Source organism: Haliotis rubra, unplaced genomic scaffold (assembly GCF_003918875.1).
Source record: "Haliotis rubra isolate DU_JTF1 unplaced genomic scaffold, ASM391887v1 Scf240, whole genome shotgun sequence".
NCBI lineage: Eukaryota > Metazoa > Mollusca > Gastropoda > Lepetellida > Haliotidae > Haliotis > Haliotis rubra.
Window position 1 is genome coordinate 260,984 of NW_025766448.1, and position 18,712 is coordinate 279,695.

Below are 18,712 nucleotides of genomic sequence, written 5' to 3' on the forward strand. Positions count from 1 at the left end.
AAGGACGCCTCTTTGGTCTGAGACTTCGATACGGCTCGTGCTTTACGTGCGGAGACCTCAGTCACAGGAACGAGGCTGAACATTTGCTGCACAGCCACAACCACGCAGACCGCTTAACCAGGCCACTGCTACAGACTACTAGTAGACAGGTAATCCGACACAACTTCAACTAACAAAAAACACAATTACTCTGAATATGAATATGGAAAAGCGGGAATTGTAGTAAGAGGGCGCCTGAGAAGGTACACACAGTTTTGGCGTGACATTGGCTCAATTTGTACTTGCTGTCATTGTAAATGGATTCCTTTTTACTCTTCCCCGCCACCCATGGAATAAAAAACCAGTCAATCAGCTTTAAAGCAATTTTGTTTGTACTGCTATAATTACATATCTTGTTCAGAAGAATTTACTTGAATATAAGAAAAGACCGTATGTAGTTAACCCGTTGTTGGTGGCTACACAATCTTCTGGAAAGATATGACTCAATTTAGATTTGTCTGCTGTGAATAAACGTGTTTAAACTTTCAGTAAAATACGAAGACTGGAAAACTACTCTGACAGGTTGGGGAAACCTACCGATCGGCCTATAATTATGATATTTATCAAATATATTTGAAGTGGTGCATTTCCGCATGAGGATATTAACATCATTCAAGTTTTGATGTCCTGAGGTTTTCATTCAAACCCTTTTTGAGCATTTTCATCACATAATAAAGGAGTTTGGATATTGCTAATTAAATATAAGTCTATAATATTTTTGACAATTTTCACTGAAAATTAATGACATAAATATTCAGTTTTAGTTTTCAAATGGAAAATCTATGCACAATTGTTTTCTTATTGAAACATCTTTTCCTGATCATGATATAAATTTCTATTTTGTCCAAAACCTTATTTTTCAAATCATTCATCTCTATGATCAAATAAAACCATTTCCTGCGGAAATTGATAGTTTGTGAAATAATTAGAAAAATGTTCTAATATAACCCGATCGACCAAAAGTAAAATAGGCAGAACGGCCAATAATATCCCGTTTGGCCTATTATAGGCCGATCGGTAGGTTTCCCCAACCTGGCTGATGTATATCAAAGCTGGTGAGAGGGTCGCTATAACTTATCGTGGGTTTTTATTTGTTTGGCATTGCGGGAGGAATACTACAAGGTTTTTGTTCTACCTTTCGGTATGTCTTCAGCTCCATATATCTTTACGACAGTTACTTGACAACTGGTGAAATGGTGGCGTTAAGGGTTGAAGAATGTGATGTTTCGTGATGAAGTAATACTGGAAACGGCTTTGGCAAGTGGTGCTGATGTGTCAGATAAGGTCAAAGATGGCCATTATACGCTCTGGTTTTGTAACAAGAATCTCTTGACACCATCGTAAAGTCTGGAATGGTTAGGGTTTCTGGTGGACGCGTAACGTTTTACGAGTAGGTGAGTTTTTCGCCGCTTTTAGCAATATTCCAGCAATATCACGGCGGGGGACACCAGAAATGGGCTTCACACATTGTATCCATGTGGGGAATCAACCCGGGTGTTCGGCGTGACAAGCGAACGCTTTGACCACTAGGCTACCCCACCGCCCCCACTGTACCCGAGAGGAAGTTAGACAAAGTTTCCATCTGTATTACACCTCTCTGATCCCGTAAAAATAGGCCTGTTTATGTTCGTTCTGTGGCCTCTTGTGTTGGTCAGATCATTACTTTGAAACAGTTATTGGTTCAATTTGTCATTTGACAAGATCAGTGTAGATTGTTAGATGGCTAAGTTGTGGAATGACAGGATTGTTTTGTCAGCCCAAAGTAAGGAGCAATTAGTGTTCAAGTGTTTCAAAGTAAGACATTAATGTGTTTAGACTTTTTCTCCTACCAGGAATAGATTATAGTGAAGCCAGCGTTAGTGGTTTCGGAGGCTGTTGTCTTCAGTTTGGTGGTAGGTTTTCACACGGTCAGTGGTCTGAAAGGGAGATGCTACATAGCTCAACCTGGCGAGATATGAAGGCCGTATCCATGGTTGTGAGAGCTTTCATACTTTCCTTGGTTCTCACTCAGGGACGGTGGCGTAGCCTAGTGGTTAAGGCGTTCGCTCGTCACGCTGAAGACCCGGGTTCGATTCTCTACATGGGCACACTGTGTGAAGCCTATTTCTGATGTCCCCCGCCGTGATATTGATGGAATATTGCTAAAAGCGGCGTAAAACCATACTCACTCACTCAGTAGCATGTGCAATTATTCGAAAGGGTAGCATTAATTACATGTTGGCGATGAAAATCGATTTCTGTGAAGGATTTGCTTTTGTTTCTTCTGTTTCAGATAAGTAACCCATGCTTGTCGTAAGGGGCGACTAACGTGATCGGGTGGTCAGACTCGCTGACTTGGTTGACACATGTCATCGTATCCCAAATGCGTAGATCGATGCTCATGCTGTTAATCACTGGATTGTCTGGTCCAGACTCGATTATTTACAGACCGCCGCCATATAGCTGGAATATTGTTGAGTGCGGCGTCAAACTAACCTAACTCACTCACACTGTTTCAGATATATTAAACTCTGTATATCATGATGTTCTATCTACTCTCCCGGAAAGCTCAACACAGCAAGTGCAGGGTTTGAGCATGTTATTAAATGAGGCTAGATCAGGCTCGACATTGAAAGCATGGACAATTTAGGTTTTCAGACATTTTCTGCTTGGGCTAAATCCCATAGTTTACCCAGGTCGTTACCAGTTTCACCGAAGCACTATGCACTTTGTTATCTTTAATACAGAGTTGTGATACTATTGCTTCCGCCCCACTTATCATACGTGGGGGCGGTCGGGTAGCGTAGTTGTTAAAGCGTTCGCTCGTTACGCCGAAGACCCTGTTAGATTCCCCACATGGATACAACATGTGAAGCCCATTTCTGGTGTTCCGCCGCCGTGATATTGCTTGAATATTGCTAAAAGCGGCGTAAAACCCAACTCACTCACTCACTCACTCTATAAAACAATACAGAACACAGAGTAGAGGAGACAGTTTTGTTGCAACACATTTGCAAATGTCTTTGAACAGTCATCTAAACGTTTCTTTTTGTATATGTTCCCATTTTGATAAAAGGCTTCATTTAATGCACAGAAACCATGTCCTCGAAGAGCCTAAAGTTTGGTAACCATGACTACAAAGAAGCATTTGACGCGGAGATATATCTAGATATGTACTATGGCAGCTTGAGAAGCGAGATAGCGGCAGGAGAACAGATACCTTTCATGCTCCGATCCTTCCATGACGTTTTCAGCAAAGGTAGGATTCGCCCTGTAAACAATACTGTAGTGTACTGCACGTTATAAACTCGTAATTCAACATGGAGAACCAACCAATGTTATAAGGCAGTGTTATGCTTTGTGCAACAGTGTTTTACCTGTTATACAATGTACACGTAGATTTAGTAATAGGCAGTGGTGTGCTGTATTAAGACTTGTACAATATTTAGACAGTGTTGGTCACTTTTAAAGTGGAAGTAGTGTCATCTAAATTTCATAACCTTTTAAAGTTTATTAACTCCATAAACTCATTCGAGCACAAGATATTTGTGTTAGATTCACTGGTCTCTAATATTTGTCTTTATATAAGGGCAGACTATACTGTTTCGTTGATCGTAAAGCTACATTGGATTCCATCAATAGAACAAATTTGATGTATGGACTTTGGACTGGCAATGTAAATTTTTTTTGATTAATTAGAAATATGTACACACATTTTCAATCATGTATATCACTGCAAGGTGGCCACACACAACTGTTTGACTGTGAGCGGAATAAAACAGGGTTGCCAACTATCACCACTGCTATTTTCATTGTATGTTAATGATATTACTGAATTTCTTGGTGTTGATGAAGATAGATGCATTGACCTTGGTGTCTGTCGACTTTTCATGTTACTCTTCGCCGATGATATGTTACTGTTTGATAGCACTGTCCGAGGTTTACAGAAAAGATTGAATAATCTACCGATATATTGTAAAAAGTGGTCTTTAACCGTCAATATTAGTAAAACTAAATGTATGGTTTTCAGGAAAGGTGGTAGATTAAAGAAATACAAAAACATTATTTTAATGATACCCAACTAGAAAATTGTCTTCTTACAAATACTTGAGTGTTCATTTCTCATGCAGTGGGTCATGGCATATAACAGAAAAAAAACTTTGTCATATCCAGAAAGTGTTAAATATTTTACGTTCCCAGCTATCAAATTTCAGAAAATTAACATTATCTGTTCTTCTCAACATCTTTGACCACAGAGTATTCCTAACTTGCGGCTCAGAAATATGGGGCTTTCATCCCTCACTGGATGCAGACAGAGTATGCAATAATTTCTTAAAGCAATATTTTTTTCTTGGTTGAAATGCACCGAACTTTATGGATGTTTATCTTTCAAAACTAGATAATATACAACAATTGTAAAATATTGGACACGGTTATTATACCAAAAGGATAATGGAATATTATACCACACATACCGTTATCAATATAAATTAGCAGAAGTTGCTAGACAACCCATATGAGCCCATAATATAAAACAATAAATAAATATGGTTTTAGTTGTGTGGCACAATCAGGATGTAAGTTGTATAAATAAGCTCTTAATTGATTTTAAACAAAGGTATATATCAATAGATAACAGACATGGTTTGAATTAATATGTTCGTTTCCCAAACGTATTGTATATCAATCTCTAAAGAAGGAATAATGTTGTGAAGAATATTTGTCAGTTGTGAATGTTACTTCATATAGAATAGCCCTTAATAAATTTAGGTGTTCAAATCACAGATTGATGATAGAGGAAGATAGAAAAATATTGCTAAAGATCAACGATTTTGTCATCTAAGCATTGTTCCCTGTATTGAAACAGAGTACCAGTTCTGCTTGATATGTCCTCTTTTTTGTCAGTTTTGATAAAATTGTTACCTGAATATTATATTGTAAATCCAACCTATCCTACATTTTATCAGCTATTATTATCCAAAAACCTAGATGTCTAGCAAAGTATGTATTTCTTGCCATGAAAAAAGAAAGTCAGTTGCAGTTGTAAAATGAATATGCATTGCATTCTCTATACATGGTGCATACATGTTGTACTACTTGTATAATGAACCCATTCTCTATACATGGTGCATACATGTTGTACTACTTGTATAATGAACCCACTCCATGGTGCATCTATACTTCTGGTGCGATCTATACATGTTGTACTACTTGTATAATGAACCCATTCTCTATACATGGTGCATATATGTTGTACTACTTGTATAATGAACCCATTCTCTATACATGGTGCATACATGTTGTACTACTTGTATAATGAACCCATTCTCTATACATGGTGCATACATGTTGTACTACTTGTACAATGAACCCATTCTCTATACATGGTGCATACATGTTGTACTACTTGTATAATGAACCGGTGGCCACCTTAGTGTAATAATCTCTTGATATCGATTGACCTACAAAGATTTCAGTATTTAATATTTTATTGATAGATTAATAGGTGTTATCTAAGATATTTAGGGTGAGTTTATCATTAAACAAATGTTTACCTTCCTCTCGGTCGCTGCCCAAAGTCCAGAGAACGCGAGAAATTGTAAAACAAGTACAACAAATGAGAATCAAGAGCACTATTCAGAAAATGTTGTCTTTATTAAAAAAAATTAGTTTTCCCCGACCGACCGACCCATGTTCAGAATTTGCTGGCTACGTGAAAGACATAAAAAGAATGATGCCCTTATGATGCATAGAATATATTCAGAAATATCTTCCTCAGCGTGGACATTTCTAGCACTTATTTCTGTGCATGTTGCAAGTGACATGTTGCTGTTTAATCAGGGGAGATAACCGGGAAGAGACTTCTGGACATCGGAACAGGCCCGTCCATCTTGAGTATCATTAGCGCGTCCCAGTACTGTGACTCCGTCTACCTGAGTGACTTCTTACCTCAGTGTAGGGGTGTCCTCCAGGAGTGGGTCGATGGTCAGCTGGCGGACAAATTCAACCCTTTCTTAGAGTTTGTGATCAACCTTGAGAGGACAGGGTAAGTAGCTTGATTTATGCATACTCACGTTGAACCGATTGTAACAAGCTATTCAGAATTACGTCCCTTAGGCGTGGCAGGATGGCGGTGGTGGTATACTTTGTGAGACTTGGACCAGAAAGAGGGACTATTTGCCCCCAACACATTACTTGAAGTTGAAATATCATATATAAATTAAATGTATTAATTGTATTGAGATTTTGATGAAATGACAGCGTCCTCTACAGTAATCAGTAAAATGGATTAAACCCTCAAGTAACCAATTTGTTTTGGAAAAATACACACAAAAACATGACTCTCGTTCTGTCCAAAAGCAGAAAATCAAACAGAAGAAGGAAAGTTAAAACGATTCAAAAGCAATACATATATGTATTTCGGGTTCGATTCCCCATATGGGTACAAGGTGTGAGCCCATTTCCGGCGTCCCCCGCCGTGATATTGCTGGAATATTGCTAAAAGCGGCGTAAAACTAAACTCACCCCAATTTCAGGGAAACAGTGACAAGTCGTGAAAACAAAATCAGAAGCAAGATAGCTGGAATTTTGCCATGCGACCTATACAAGGAACAGCCTTTTGAACCAGGTCACTTGTCGCCCTTTGACGTCGTGACAACGTCGCTTTGTCTGGAAGCCGTCTCTGAAGACGTCTCTACCTATGGCACATTTGTGAAACGTATAGCTGGACTTGTTGGAAAAGGAGGCTACGTGATAATGTATGCAGTGTTGGGAGATACCACTTACTACGTAGGGGAGGAAGAGTTCAAGTCTCTGTCTATCTCCAGGGAGCAGGTTGAGAAGATATGGACAAATGCTGGCTTTACGATCACATATAGCCGGGTGAATGCCCTTCCAGAAAACGAGAAGACCAAGTATTGCGAGTTTGAAGCGTGGTATATCATGGCAGCAAGGAAACAGTAGCGGCCCGTGCTATTTTCGAGGGGAACTCTAACGGATTAGCCAATATCATCTTCTGCCTGATGCTGGTGAAGGACTCGACCGCTGAAGATCCGGGTTAGAATTGATCTTCAGTAACCCATGCTTGTCGTAAGAGGCGACTAACAGGATCGGGTGGTCAGGCTCGCTGGCTTGGTTGACACATGTCAAAGTATCCTAATTGTGTAGATTGATGCTCATGATGTTGATCACTGGATTGTCTGGTCCAGACCCGATTACTTACAGACCGTCATCATATAGCTGGAATATTGCTGAGTGCGGCGTAAAACAAAACTCACTTGTTTGTTCTTAAAAGCCACTCAGCAATATTCCAGCTATATGACGGCGGACATTAACTATCGAGTCAGGACCAGACAATCAAGTGATCAAAATCATGAGCATCGATCTACGCAACTGGGTCTTCAGCAACCCATTCTTGTAACAAGCATCTAACAAGATTGTGTCTTATGAGGTGACTTACCGGACTGTCTTGGTTATTATCAGATTTTACAGTCAGATGAAATATTGCCGGGTGGGGCTCGAAAAACTACCAAACAGTTGATTAATCCCTGCGTTTTCTTGACCACATTGAAAAAAATCAACTAAAACGTTGATACAGGTAGACGTGGTTTTATTGATATAAAGTACAGTTAGACACCAGCCTCGTACTCATGTTCATATCAACACATCTCTATGTACAAATCAAACTACATGTGTAAGCTGCCGTGGATATACACAAAAGGTCTTTACATTTAGCAATGGAAGATCGTCATATTAACATGCCTAGAGACAACACAACCACTATCAAAGCGTGACGCGGTGACCTTGACCCTGAGCCATAGCCGCACATGAGCGGCTGGGTATCTTCATGACACGTAGCACAGCAGTTAGACCGGTGGTCACAGCACGACATTCTGTCAATGGTGCGGCACAAAGCTGGATCACGGTCCCCGAACTCGCAACCTGTAAAAGTCATCGGGCTTTTTCATGTGATGAAATACAATATTTGCCTGATAATATAGACTTGGTATGTGTCACCCAAATGAATTAACACTTTCATTTATTATCCATCAAGACGAGTAAATATCGAAAGGTCCACACTGAAGCATAAGTCACCGGTCATTAGCCAAGGAAACGTACACATGTGCAGCATTAGGCTCAGCAACTCGTCAACATAGTATCGATGAAGGGGCGACGAAATCGTGGGTGTCAAATTTGTTGGCTTGTTTGTTTATTTGTTTCTTTAATGCTATTGACTATGTACATTCCTGTTATATTTGATACTTTATTTTTGTTCGTTGTTTAACACCCCTCTCAGCAATATTCCAGCTATATGACAGCGGTGTGGACTAGATAATCCACTGACAGCACGGGCATCGATCTGAGCAATTGAGTTTGATGACATGCAGCAACAAAGTCAGCGATCCCGTTAGTCGCCGATCCGTTAGTCGCCGATCCCGTTAGTCGCCGTCTCAGGAGAAGCATGGGTTGATAAAGACCAATTCTAATTCGTGGCTTCACAGGTGAGGGGATGTCATGTGGTTTTGGACATATGGGAAACTTGCCTCCTCCGTTACGAGCTTAGACAAACGTATTTATAGGTTCTCAAATACTTGTTCAGCTACTATCTGAGAAATATACCTATATGACTCGAAAATAATGTATTGGTACAGATGTATTTAAAATCGTATCTCTCTCCTAATTTTCGAGAATCCGTGAAGATTCAGGTTAGAATTGGTCTTCAGTAGCCCATGCTTGTAAGAGGCGACTAACGGGACCGGGTGGTCAGGCTCGCTGACTTGGGTGGCACATGTCATCGTATCCCAATTGCGTAGATCGATTTCCATGCTGTTTATCACTAGATTGTCTGGTCCATACTCGATTATTTACAGACCGCCGCCATACAGCTGGAATATTTCTGAGTGCGGCGTAAAACTAAACTCACTCACTTTCGAGAAATGTATACTTTATATACAGTCAAATGTCTCACCAGTAACGTTTGTGTGAAACACACGGCATACTGAGCAACACCTGTTGTAGTAGGCGATGTCGTAACACTTAGTAGGTGTTGCTATGGTTTCTGCAGTGCAGGATGCATTTGAACTTCCGTGTAAGCCTTCAATGTCGACGCAAGCACCAAATACTGAAACGATAAAGGAGAAACATCTGATATCAACAGGACATGTTAACCAGTTGTCACGGTCACGGAGAGACCCGAGTAGTGGCGAATGTGCAGGTGCATGTAAAACGAAGCATTGTATTAAGTGGCCACTTGAATCCATGTGTTAATATTATGACAACCATGCAACATTGTGTGATACATTCACATATTGAACTTAAAACTACTAAAGATGTGAATACGAAATGCCAATAAAATTATATATCCGTCTTTCATTGTTTTTTCTATTCATCTGCGTCATTTTTGTACACGGCAGCCTTAACGCCCTACATTATACAAAGAACGTTTCCTTTGCTGTTTCGGGTACGAGCACGTGGTCATCGGAAACGCTGTTATTTGCTTCGTAGGGTTGCGTCCCTTACTGGTACCAGACGTTCACGTCGTGGGTTCGAATCCCAGATGGCCATGATTACGTTTCCAGGTTTGTGAGCACCATGCATATTCGGGTGGTGGGTTTTACAAAAGTCATAAAAGCCTGCATTACTTCAGTCCGTCCTCCACACCCAACCGAACGCTGTGAAACAACTGAAATACTGTTTAAAGCAGCGATCAGCGTAACATATTCTCAGTATGTGTTGTTAAGCAACAAACACGGGTTCCTTTCTGCCAAGTTTGAGCAGTGAGCAATACTCACAAGATAGGCCAAACTGGGTCAATCCACGCTCTTCGTCATCTGCAGGTGACGCTTCAGTAGATGAATGGTTAAGATAACGTGTAGATGAAAATTTCGGCGGTTCACCCGTTGTCCCCGACGTTGTAGATGAAGTGGTAACTGACGGAGGGAAAGGTGTTGAGGGCGGAGTGTGCTTTGCGTGATGTGTGACGGACGTTGTGGGTGGCTCCCTTGATGGTACGAGCTCAGATGATTTTACTGGCGCTTCAGTCCACGCTCCATCTGTTCGCTTGGTAACCATTGGCGTGGTTTCGACTACAGACTCGAGGGGAATCGTATTTGTACTCGAAATATTAATATTTGGTTCTGTAGATATGAACGAACCTTCTTCAGTCGTAGAAGGTGCGGAAGAAGGAAAACCCATCGATGCCTCGTCGTACAGGACCGTGAAAGGTGATGACGTCTCTTGTGCCGGACCATCAGTGCTATTCGTAGGTTCATTATTCTCCGATGACGTAGGCGGTACCGTCCCGTTGACAGTTGTCTCATTTGAAGATGTCAGTTGATTTTCCCCCATGACAGACGGATATATATTGTCGATGTGTAGGTCCGGTGTTGTAGTAGTTGCTGACGTTGTTGATGCCGTTTGACACGTTTCACAACACAGCCTAGAGTACTGACTTCCAGGTTCGCCACATTTGTCGGGACTGCACGATGAAATATTCCAATAGTTGTTGCCGTACTCGCAACCTGGATAGAAAATAAATAGTGTAAACGTGGTTTCAGCATATGTGAGTGAATGTATAATGCATGCATGCATGTATGTATGTATGTATGTCATTAAGTCGCCTACACCAGTCGAACACTCTCGAGGCACACACAGACCCAAACTGCCTTCGATCGACATGAAGGTGCCACGGATGGTCCAGTCGCAAAATTTGCACTATAGAGTAGCGCCCCTTAGGCACCCCAGGCACCTGTAATTGTGGTTTCCAATCCAGGTTGGTCCCAATGGTTTCTATGTTTCTCAGCACACAAACCATGGCCGTAGGTTCTACTTAAGTAATAAACGTCTGAGATCTCGATACTTAGGATACCCGGGTTCGAATCCCCACATGGGCACAATGTGTGAAGCCCTTTTCTGGTGTCCCCCGCCGTGATGTTGCTGGAATATTGCTAAAAGCGGCGTAAAACCAAACTCAGTCAGTCAGTCAGTCGATACTTAGGGCTTTCTTTCCAAATAAGCTGTAAAGCTGTTATATAATTGTAACACTGTTAAAAGCGGCGTTAATCTAAATTCACTCACTCACTCGAAAGACCTGCGCCATGTTTTTCCACGCTGTTTCATGAAAGAGGTAAATCTACACGACATACCTTACACCGGGCATTCCTCCCACATGCCGACATGCAGCGACATATAGTCTGGCAGAAAACGTTTCCAAATTTTTAATTTCATGAATTATGATTTAATAATACAAGTTGTTTAAGAAAATATCATTAAAATATTGACAGTTCACTATTTGTTACAAGGGAGGCGTGCAGAGAGGAACAGCCAGGTGTGCTATCAATTCGCACACATGGCTGTAACAAATGGTGAACTGTGTCAATATTTTCCTGATAGTTTGTTAAAAATTCACAATGGTAGGACAATTATAATGCATCATGCCAAATTAGAAAACGATTGTACTTGTAGTTTTTTTACTAAAGTGACCAAACACGTCACGGAGGTTTTCTGCCAGACTATAAAATACCGTTCAAAGCGGCTTTTAACTCCATCACAAACGTATTCACACGTTTACCCACCAGGTGGCCCTGTGGCCAACTTGAGACAGGTATCACAGCACACCTGCCGGTTAGGCTGGCTGTAGCACAGGTGTCTCTTACTCCCCAGCGTCTGGTCACAGTCTTGACCCTGGTACACAGGCCCCGGGCGGTTCCCAAATACACAATCAGCTGACAAGGGGAGAAGAACTGAAGTCATTCGTTAGTCGGCATTGAGAGTTCACTGTATGAACCTGGGTTTACTTACTATAGTCTGTTTGCAGTGAAAACGTACCGATCCTAAGTTGGATAAAATTATGAGATTTTAATGTTCAATTTGCAAGGTAAAATCATGAGGATTCGCAATCTTAATTTCACTTTATTTGATTTACCTTTTTTGTTTAGAATGAAATTCATCTGTACGTTTTCACTGCAAACAGACTATACCGTATGCACCCTTTTATTATTGCAGGGGCGGTGGGGTAGCCTAATGGTTAAAGCGTTGGCTCGTCACGCCGAAGATCCGGGTTCGAATCCCCACATGGGCACAATGTGTGAAGCCCATTTCCGGTGTCCCCCGCCGTGATGTTGCTGGAATATTGCTAAAAGCGGCGTAAAACCAAACTCAGTCAGTCAGTCAGTATATTATTGCACAAGTCTCTAAGGTAATAATTTATTGTTTAAATGAACATTTCTGAAAAAATATAAATAACATACTGGCGTCCTTAGATGTACTCTCCGCTTATCTAGAATTGCCTCTTTAATGGATAGGGGGCGGTGGGGTAGCCTAGTGGTTAAAGCGTCGGCTCGGCACGCCGAAGACCCGGGTTCGAATGCCCACATAAGTACAATGTGTGAAGCCCATTTCTGGTGTCCCCCCGCCGTGCTGTTGCTGGAATATTGCTAAAAGCGGCGTAAAACCAAACTCAGTAAGTCTTTAATGGATAGAATTAATTTACATACATGGGCTTAGCATTCAGCAGAATCAGTACAGCCTTGGAGCAAGGCTAGCACCCTTAGTTCATGGAAGGTATCACTATCTAACGTACCTGCCGTTGAAATACAAAAATGCATCAGTACAATTGTATCTAAGGTACCAGCTGTAGTGTACGGTACCACTCTATCTAACAAGTCTCGCCTGTTGTAAATGACTACGTAAAACGTACCTTCTGTTCTTAGTCACTATGTATGTAACGCCCTTGTTCTTAATCACTGACCCGTGAAGATCCAGGGTAGAATAGGTCTACAGCAACCCATGCTTGCCACAAAAGGCGACTGTGCTTGTCGTAAAAGGCGACTAACGGGATCGGGTGGTCAGGCTCGCTGACTTGGTTGACACATGTCATCGGTTCCCAATTGCGCAGATCGATGCTCATGCTGTTGATCACTGGATTGTCTGGTCCAGACTCGATTATTTACAGACCGCCGTCATATAGCTGGAATATTGCTGAGTGCGGCGTAAAACTAAACTCACTCACTCACTCACTCTTAATCACTATATCTAACGTACCAACTACTGGGGTACTTACTAGTTTATCTATCTGCTGTTGAACAACCTACCGTGTTTGGCTGGAGCGTCGGCAGAGTGTACACACGCCCCGGCAATGCACCACTGTGAACGACACCCGAAGCATCGGGGGTAAGCATCAGGTAACATCAGCGGTATCATATTTCTATCTATTTGTGGTAATAGTTGCATGAGGTTCAAATTGACAAACGTTAATCACAGCATTAACAAAGCACATACAATTCTCCAAGATTAACGCTTAGTCTCTGAATAGATATAATTTTGAATGTAACAAGTAAACCTATTTAAACTGAAAAGTAGCTCCAGGGATATGAAAGATTTAGAACCTAAGGAAATCTAGTCTTTATGGAGGGCTAGGCATTAGGGAAAATAATGTGGTTCAGGGACTGAGACAGGCTAAGTTCTCGCTACCACCGGGTGTTTTTGAGCTGATGGCGAGTGCTACAAGCCAGCCTACCTTCCTGTTGCCGCACGGCGTTCCCTCCCCTGCGGTATGGTAGGCGCAGCGTCTGGTCCGGGGGTTGTAGCACGGCATACGGCTGCACACGTTCTCCGACCCCCCTATGTCGATATGCTAGGGAGTGGAGGAGAAAGGGGTCAGAAAAGCAACCAGTAAATATGCAGAGGAGGGAGCTTGGATATTTAAAAAATAAACAGATTAGTTTTCTATTTCTGCATTGCTTCAAACAATATAAGATTTCTTTCTTTGAAAGGGGACCTGCAAAGGATGAATTATGATGAAGTCCTTTTAAGACTCATAGGAACTGTCAAATTTTGAAATATCTTTGTGTGACTGTGTGCGTGTCGTTATCTTTAAGGACGTGTTTAACTAACTGGATTGTTTACTGAACAGAGTTAATGCAAAGCGAGGATCTGGACAGACCAAACTGAGACTATATAGAACTTTTAAAACTACTTTTACTACGGAACCATATGTTTTAGCACCGATTCCGACAGCCAATAGACGTGCCATGGCTTTATTCAGAACAGGTACAGCCCCTCTACGAATGGAGACAGGGAGATATGATGGACTGAAAGTCGAGGAAAGAAAATGTTTTCACTGTATTGACAAAGTTGAATCGGAAAAACAAGTTTTATTTGAATGCCCTCTATATTCCCACATCCAAGAAGACCTTTTATCCGCGGACAATCATGTTTTACCAGGAGTTTACTTTTTACCGGACGTTAAGAAATTAACACTCCTCTTTAGCAGTGAACACTTTTTTAAAATATGTGCCTATTAATAATTAATTCATTATTTAATAATTATTCTTTGATGTACATTTTATGTTTTATATCTCGTCTCTCATATAGGAGTGGCATATATACAGTACAACCAGAAATTATTGAGAATTTAGAGATTGTAATTTTAAAAACATTCACTCATTACTCACGTATTAAATGTGAATATTAGCAGAATATAACTCCAGATTTAAAGCCAGGTGAACAGTTAGTATTTTGTCAAGTCACCATGCATGGGCAGCAATGCAGGCTTCAGTGCGGCGGGGCATACTACTGATCAAAGAAGTTTGAAAGTCGTGGACCTCTTCTTTCATTTCAGCAATATTTGTCCGATTTTTCTTATTGACACTTTCCTTCATAAGTCCCCAAACATTTTCTATTGGATTTAGGTCAGAGCTATAGCTTGGTCAATCTAATAATGTCATATTTTGGGTCCGAAACCAGGCCTGTGAATGCTTTGAACGATGTTTTGGGTCGTTGTCCTGCTGGAAAATCCAAACATTTCCGTAGAACACGTGAGCAGATGGAACTAAATGTCCCTCGAGAATATCTGTGTATCTCTGTTCATATTCCCTTCAAATACACAGAAGGGCGTTGCCCCTAACACAGATATGCCACCCCACACGTTAAATTTCGGACTGTAGTTTCGGCGCTGATACAAAGGTCTGTTTGGTCCAGAATTTTAGCGTATTAGGAAACAGCCACACAGAACTTTCATCTGAGAAAATCACATTGTCCCAGTTAAAATGTCTATGCTGTAAGCACCAGTTCAACCTTCGCTCCTTTTGTTCAGGTTTCATGATCGGTGATGGAATTCCTCGACTTTCTGCCAACCCATTGCATGCAGCTCAGTTCTAATTGTCTCCTTACAGACAGCCACAGTTCCTCTATCAATCATATCCAGCCTTAGGTTTTCTAAACTCCTTCGTTTGTTTTTAGAAACAAGAATACCAAGCCGCCTCCTGTCATCGACAGTCAATTTTCTGGGCCTACCTGCGCCTCGTTGGTGCTCAATGCCATATCCATTTGCAATATTTTTCAAAACACGATAAACAGTGGACAAAGGGATGCCTGTTCTACTTGAAATCACTTTAGCTGATCTGATGTCCTTGTTATAATACTCTAAAATCAACTTCCAGGGGCGTAGAAACGGTTTTCAGAGCGCGAGGAGGAGGGGGGGAAGAGGGGTTTATTTATGAAGAGTTATGAAAATCAAAATGAAATTGTAGTTATGGTAAGGTAGATATGGTTTCGTCTTGAAAAAGGGAGGGGCTAATCCCCCCGTTCCTACGCCCTGACTTCTGACTTCCTCTTCTCTAAATCATCCATACTGACTGAAAATGTCGTCTGCTAGCAAGTAAACAAAGGGGGATAACTCTTCACAAACTAATGAAAAAGGATTAACGGAGTTGTCTCTCTTGAATGAAACCAAGCACTTGATAGCTGGTCAAGGTTGTTTATACTAGAAATCCAATTAAACATATTCCTAAAATTCTCAATAATTTCGGGTCATACTATACTTTTACTTACTGTGTATAAAATGAATGTAATGTTTTACATGCATATATGGTGAGACGTTAATAAACAATCTGTCTGTCTCTCAGTGTGTTCATGCAAGGGACAAAGTTGACGTGCATACGTGTGTACCTGCTTTTACTAGCACGGACTAACGCCGCTATCATATACCTAACCCACAGAGATACCATGCCTAAGCTTAACATGGATACTCCACATGGACAGACTCGGGGCTGTGGGGTAGCCTAGTGGTTAAAGCGTCCGCTCGTCACGCCGAAGACCCAGGTTCGATTCCCCACATGGATACTATGTGTGAAGCCCATTTCTGGTGTTCCCCGCCGTGATATTGCTGTAATATTGCTAAAAGCGGCGTATAACCATACTCTCTCACTTATGGACAGACTCCGAGCCTTCCAGGCCTTGCAGGAGGAATGGCAATAACAAGTATCAGTATATAAACGTCTTTGGTATGACGCGTCTGGGGATCGACCACTGGTATTCCGCTCTGTGGGTCGACGCTTTATACTTACACAAAAGAATGAGGAGGGGGAGTAGAGCATCTGGCACTGTCGGTGGACATCGTGAAGCTGGCCAGGCAGGGAGGGGAGGAGGAACGAGACTGACAGAGGCTGGATGGAGTCATACAGGCATGACAGGGTTTTACTGTCGCTGTAAAGAAACAATGGTGCTACTGTAGCTCACCTGGACGATGTAGAGGGATGCTCATAATATCAATCACTGGAGTGTCTGTTTCGGACGTGTATTTACAGGTTACAATACTACTGAATGTGGCGTTGAACAACAAATACACCTTACATTATAAACATTCTCACGGTCTTTAACGGCAGCATTTTTATTTTCTCATCGCCCGACAGACCCTTCTAATTTTATTGCACACCCCTCCCCACCAAAAAAGTAACAACTTTTTTTTTAATTCCAACACCACCGACTCGAACGTAAAACGAACCGCCTCGTCATATAAAATGTTTATCTTCCATTCAGTCGCTGCCACAAGTCCAAAGGTAGCGAGAAATTAATGAGAATCAAGAACATTATTCAGATAATTTTGTCTTTATTAAGCCTTTTTTTTTTCCCGACCGACCAACCGACCCATGTCCAGAATATGGTGGCTACATGAAAAATATGATGTCCTAATGATGCACTTCGGGCCTGAGCCGGAATTCGACATAATAGGGCATGTGAGTCTCGCGAGACGCTACTTCCAGTACTAAGCTTGGTACCCCGGCCTCAGACCACAATTATTTTCCTTCCTTTGCGCGCGCCAACTTACGATATGCGAAACGTGACTGGATCCAGCTTACTTCCGGTACCAGATTTCGAGGTGACAAGCGTATATTCAGGAACCAGCTCTGGTTCCAAATTGCGCTAACGCCAAATATGACTTTACTAGACAAGGACCATATTTTAATGGTGTGCGTCGTTTGTCACCGGGAGTACTAAGGTCTCGCGAAGTGCCGTGACCTAATTACGGCCCCTATATATGCGTATATTTCAATATCTGAAGTATTAGACAGTAGCACATCGTGACCACTCGATCTTCAGATCCATAGGGATGTACTTACCCCCGAACCTCCAGTGAGGTCACGTGTTTCTCGAAGGCCCTGACTGAGCATGCGGAGAACGTGTAGTCGTTGTTTTGTGTCACGTGATCCTCTGAACCGTGGGTCCCGGACATGATGTTGATCTCTGATGACGTGCAGCTGCTGTGCATGTCGTCATGGGGTGCTCCAAGGCTAGAGAAGTAATAAAAACATATATTGTATATTCCAGGAGTGAAGTTTTGGGATAGATCACCTCTATCAGTGGTATATCTGGCCGTACAGTATCTAGATTTGATACTCGAATTAACCAATAGCCAACGAGTATTCTCAAATTGCATGTCAGATTCAGATATATGATGATTTCATTCAGTAGTCAATTACAAGAATACATAATTAATTAGAAACTTAGTTCCAGTGTTAGATGCCCTTTTCGTTATTAAACCACATGCTATAATTTGTGCTTGTGCTGTTGTCAATGGGTCATTGATCAAAGTTGTTGGTTAACATGATTCTTGAGTGTCAATCTGTTCGACACTTGTCCAGCGTTACGATTTACATTGACGTCTTTACCTGTGTCCTATCTCATGTGCAGCTGCAATGACGTCATCGACGAGGCTGTCTCGGTATCTGGTCAGTGATATACTGTAACCAAGGGGATGACACATCCTGCCGTCATAGCCGATACCTACGGTAAATTGGAGATGGCACCATACACGCAGAATATGTATTGAGGGGTTACAACACTGAAGGCTTCTGAGGACTTTTAAAAGGATTTTGGGTGGACATTACTAAGGACAGTTCCAGTTTTAACGCATGGGTTACAGAAAGTATTACCGAAGCACTTCCTTATTTCGACCTGTTCCATAGTTTTTAGAATGAAGACTTCCCTTGCCTTTGCATGTCACCGACCCCTACGGTATAGTGTGTTGCTCAGTAGATATATCTTTATTAGGTTATAATTAAAAGGTTGATCACATTTATTTGCTTAAGAGACAAACATCTTCTGATCTGCTGGTATTATAGAGTACCCGATGTCTGGAATTTGGATCCGGTGGCAAAACAGAACTTCATTGTTCATCCATATTGTAAAATGCAATATGTATCAGTGACTCGTACATTGAATCGTACTAGCGGAATACCCTTCCGCATCGTCGGCCTGCTCAGCACAATGCAAAACAAGACAATTAAATAATCATTCATCTAATGTAATATATAATTACTGTGGTTTCCATTACACCGAACAGAATGGCACATAGGACTTAGAAATAAAAGTAGTACTGTAGTTATTACAAGAAAGAAAGAGTATTCATGCCGAA

General features: G+C 41.5%; 2 protein-coding genes and 1 long non-coding RNA gene across 3 annotated transcripts; 1 reads left to right on the top strand and 2 right to left on the bottom strand.

The window, feature by feature from the left end:
- On the top strand, positions 1–7,186 carry LOC124278686 (indolethylamine N-methyltransferase-like). Its single transcript, XM_046714456.1, has 4 exons — positions 1–148; positions 3,111–3,277; positions 5,860–6,064; positions 6,555–7,186. The coding sequence occupies exons 2-4, from the start codon at positions 3,118–3,120 to the stop codon at positions 6,979–6,981; spliced, it is 792 nt and encodes a 263-aa protein (XP_046570412.1). The 5' UTR covers positions 1–148; positions 3,111–3,117; the 3' UTR covers positions 6,982–7,186.
- A 424-nt stretch (positions 7,187–7,610) lies between these two features.
- LOC124278703 lies at positions 7,611–9,378 on the bottom strand. Its single transcript, XR_006899153.1, has 2 exons — positions 8,987–9,378; positions 7,611–7,959 (listed from the first exon to the last, which is right to left on the bottom strand). It is a non-coding gene; the product is annotated as an uncharacterized LOC124278703 (long non-coding RNA).
- Positions 9,379–9,753: 375 nt separating this feature from the next.
- LOC124278690 (cell wall protein RBR3-like) lies at positions 9,754–18,158 on the bottom strand. Its single transcript, XM_046714461.1, has 7 exons — positions 17,967–18,158; positions 17,418–17,588; positions 16,365–16,503; positions 13,535–13,651; positions 13,110–13,161; positions 11,592–11,741; positions 9,754–10,538 (listed from the first exon to the last, which is right to left on the bottom strand). Exons 1-7 carry the CDS (start codon positions 18,059–18,061, stop codon positions 9,754–9,756), a joined length of 1,509 nt encoding a protein of 502 aa, XP_046570417.1. The 5' UTR covers positions 18,062–18,158.
- Positions 18,159–18,712: the final 554 nt, after the last annotated feature.

What these genes read in the sequence shown, in the direction of transcription:
- LOC124278690 (XM_046714461.1), bottom strand. Translation starts at nt 18,061, where the DNA reads ATGTGTCATCCCCTTGGTTACAGTATATCACTGACCAGATACCGAGAC. An exon ending in GCACATGAGATAGGACACAG is followed by an intron (nt 17,589 to 17,966) that starts GTAAAGACGTCA and finishes TTACTTCTCTAG; the next exon opens with CCTTGGAGCACCCCATGACG. An exon ending in GTTGGCCACAGGGCCACCTG is followed by an intron (nt 10,539 to 11,591) that starts GTGGGTAAACGT and finishes TTTTCTATCCAG; the next exon opens with GTTGCGAGTACGGCAACAAC.
- LOC124278686 (XM_046714456.1), top strand. Translation starts at nt 3,118, where the DNA reads ATGTCCTCGAAGAGCCTAAAGTTTGGTAACCATGACTACAAAGAAGCA. An exon ending in CCATGACGTTTTCAGCAAAG is followed by an intron (nt 3,278 to 5,859) that starts GTAGGATTCGCC and finishes CTGTTTAATCAG; the next exon opens with GGGAGATAACCGGGAAGAGA. An exon ending in ATCAACCTTGAGAGGACAGG is followed by an intron (nt 6,065 to 6,554) that starts GTAAGTAGCTTG and finishes CCCCAATTTCAG; the next exon opens with GGAAACAGTGACAAGTCGTG.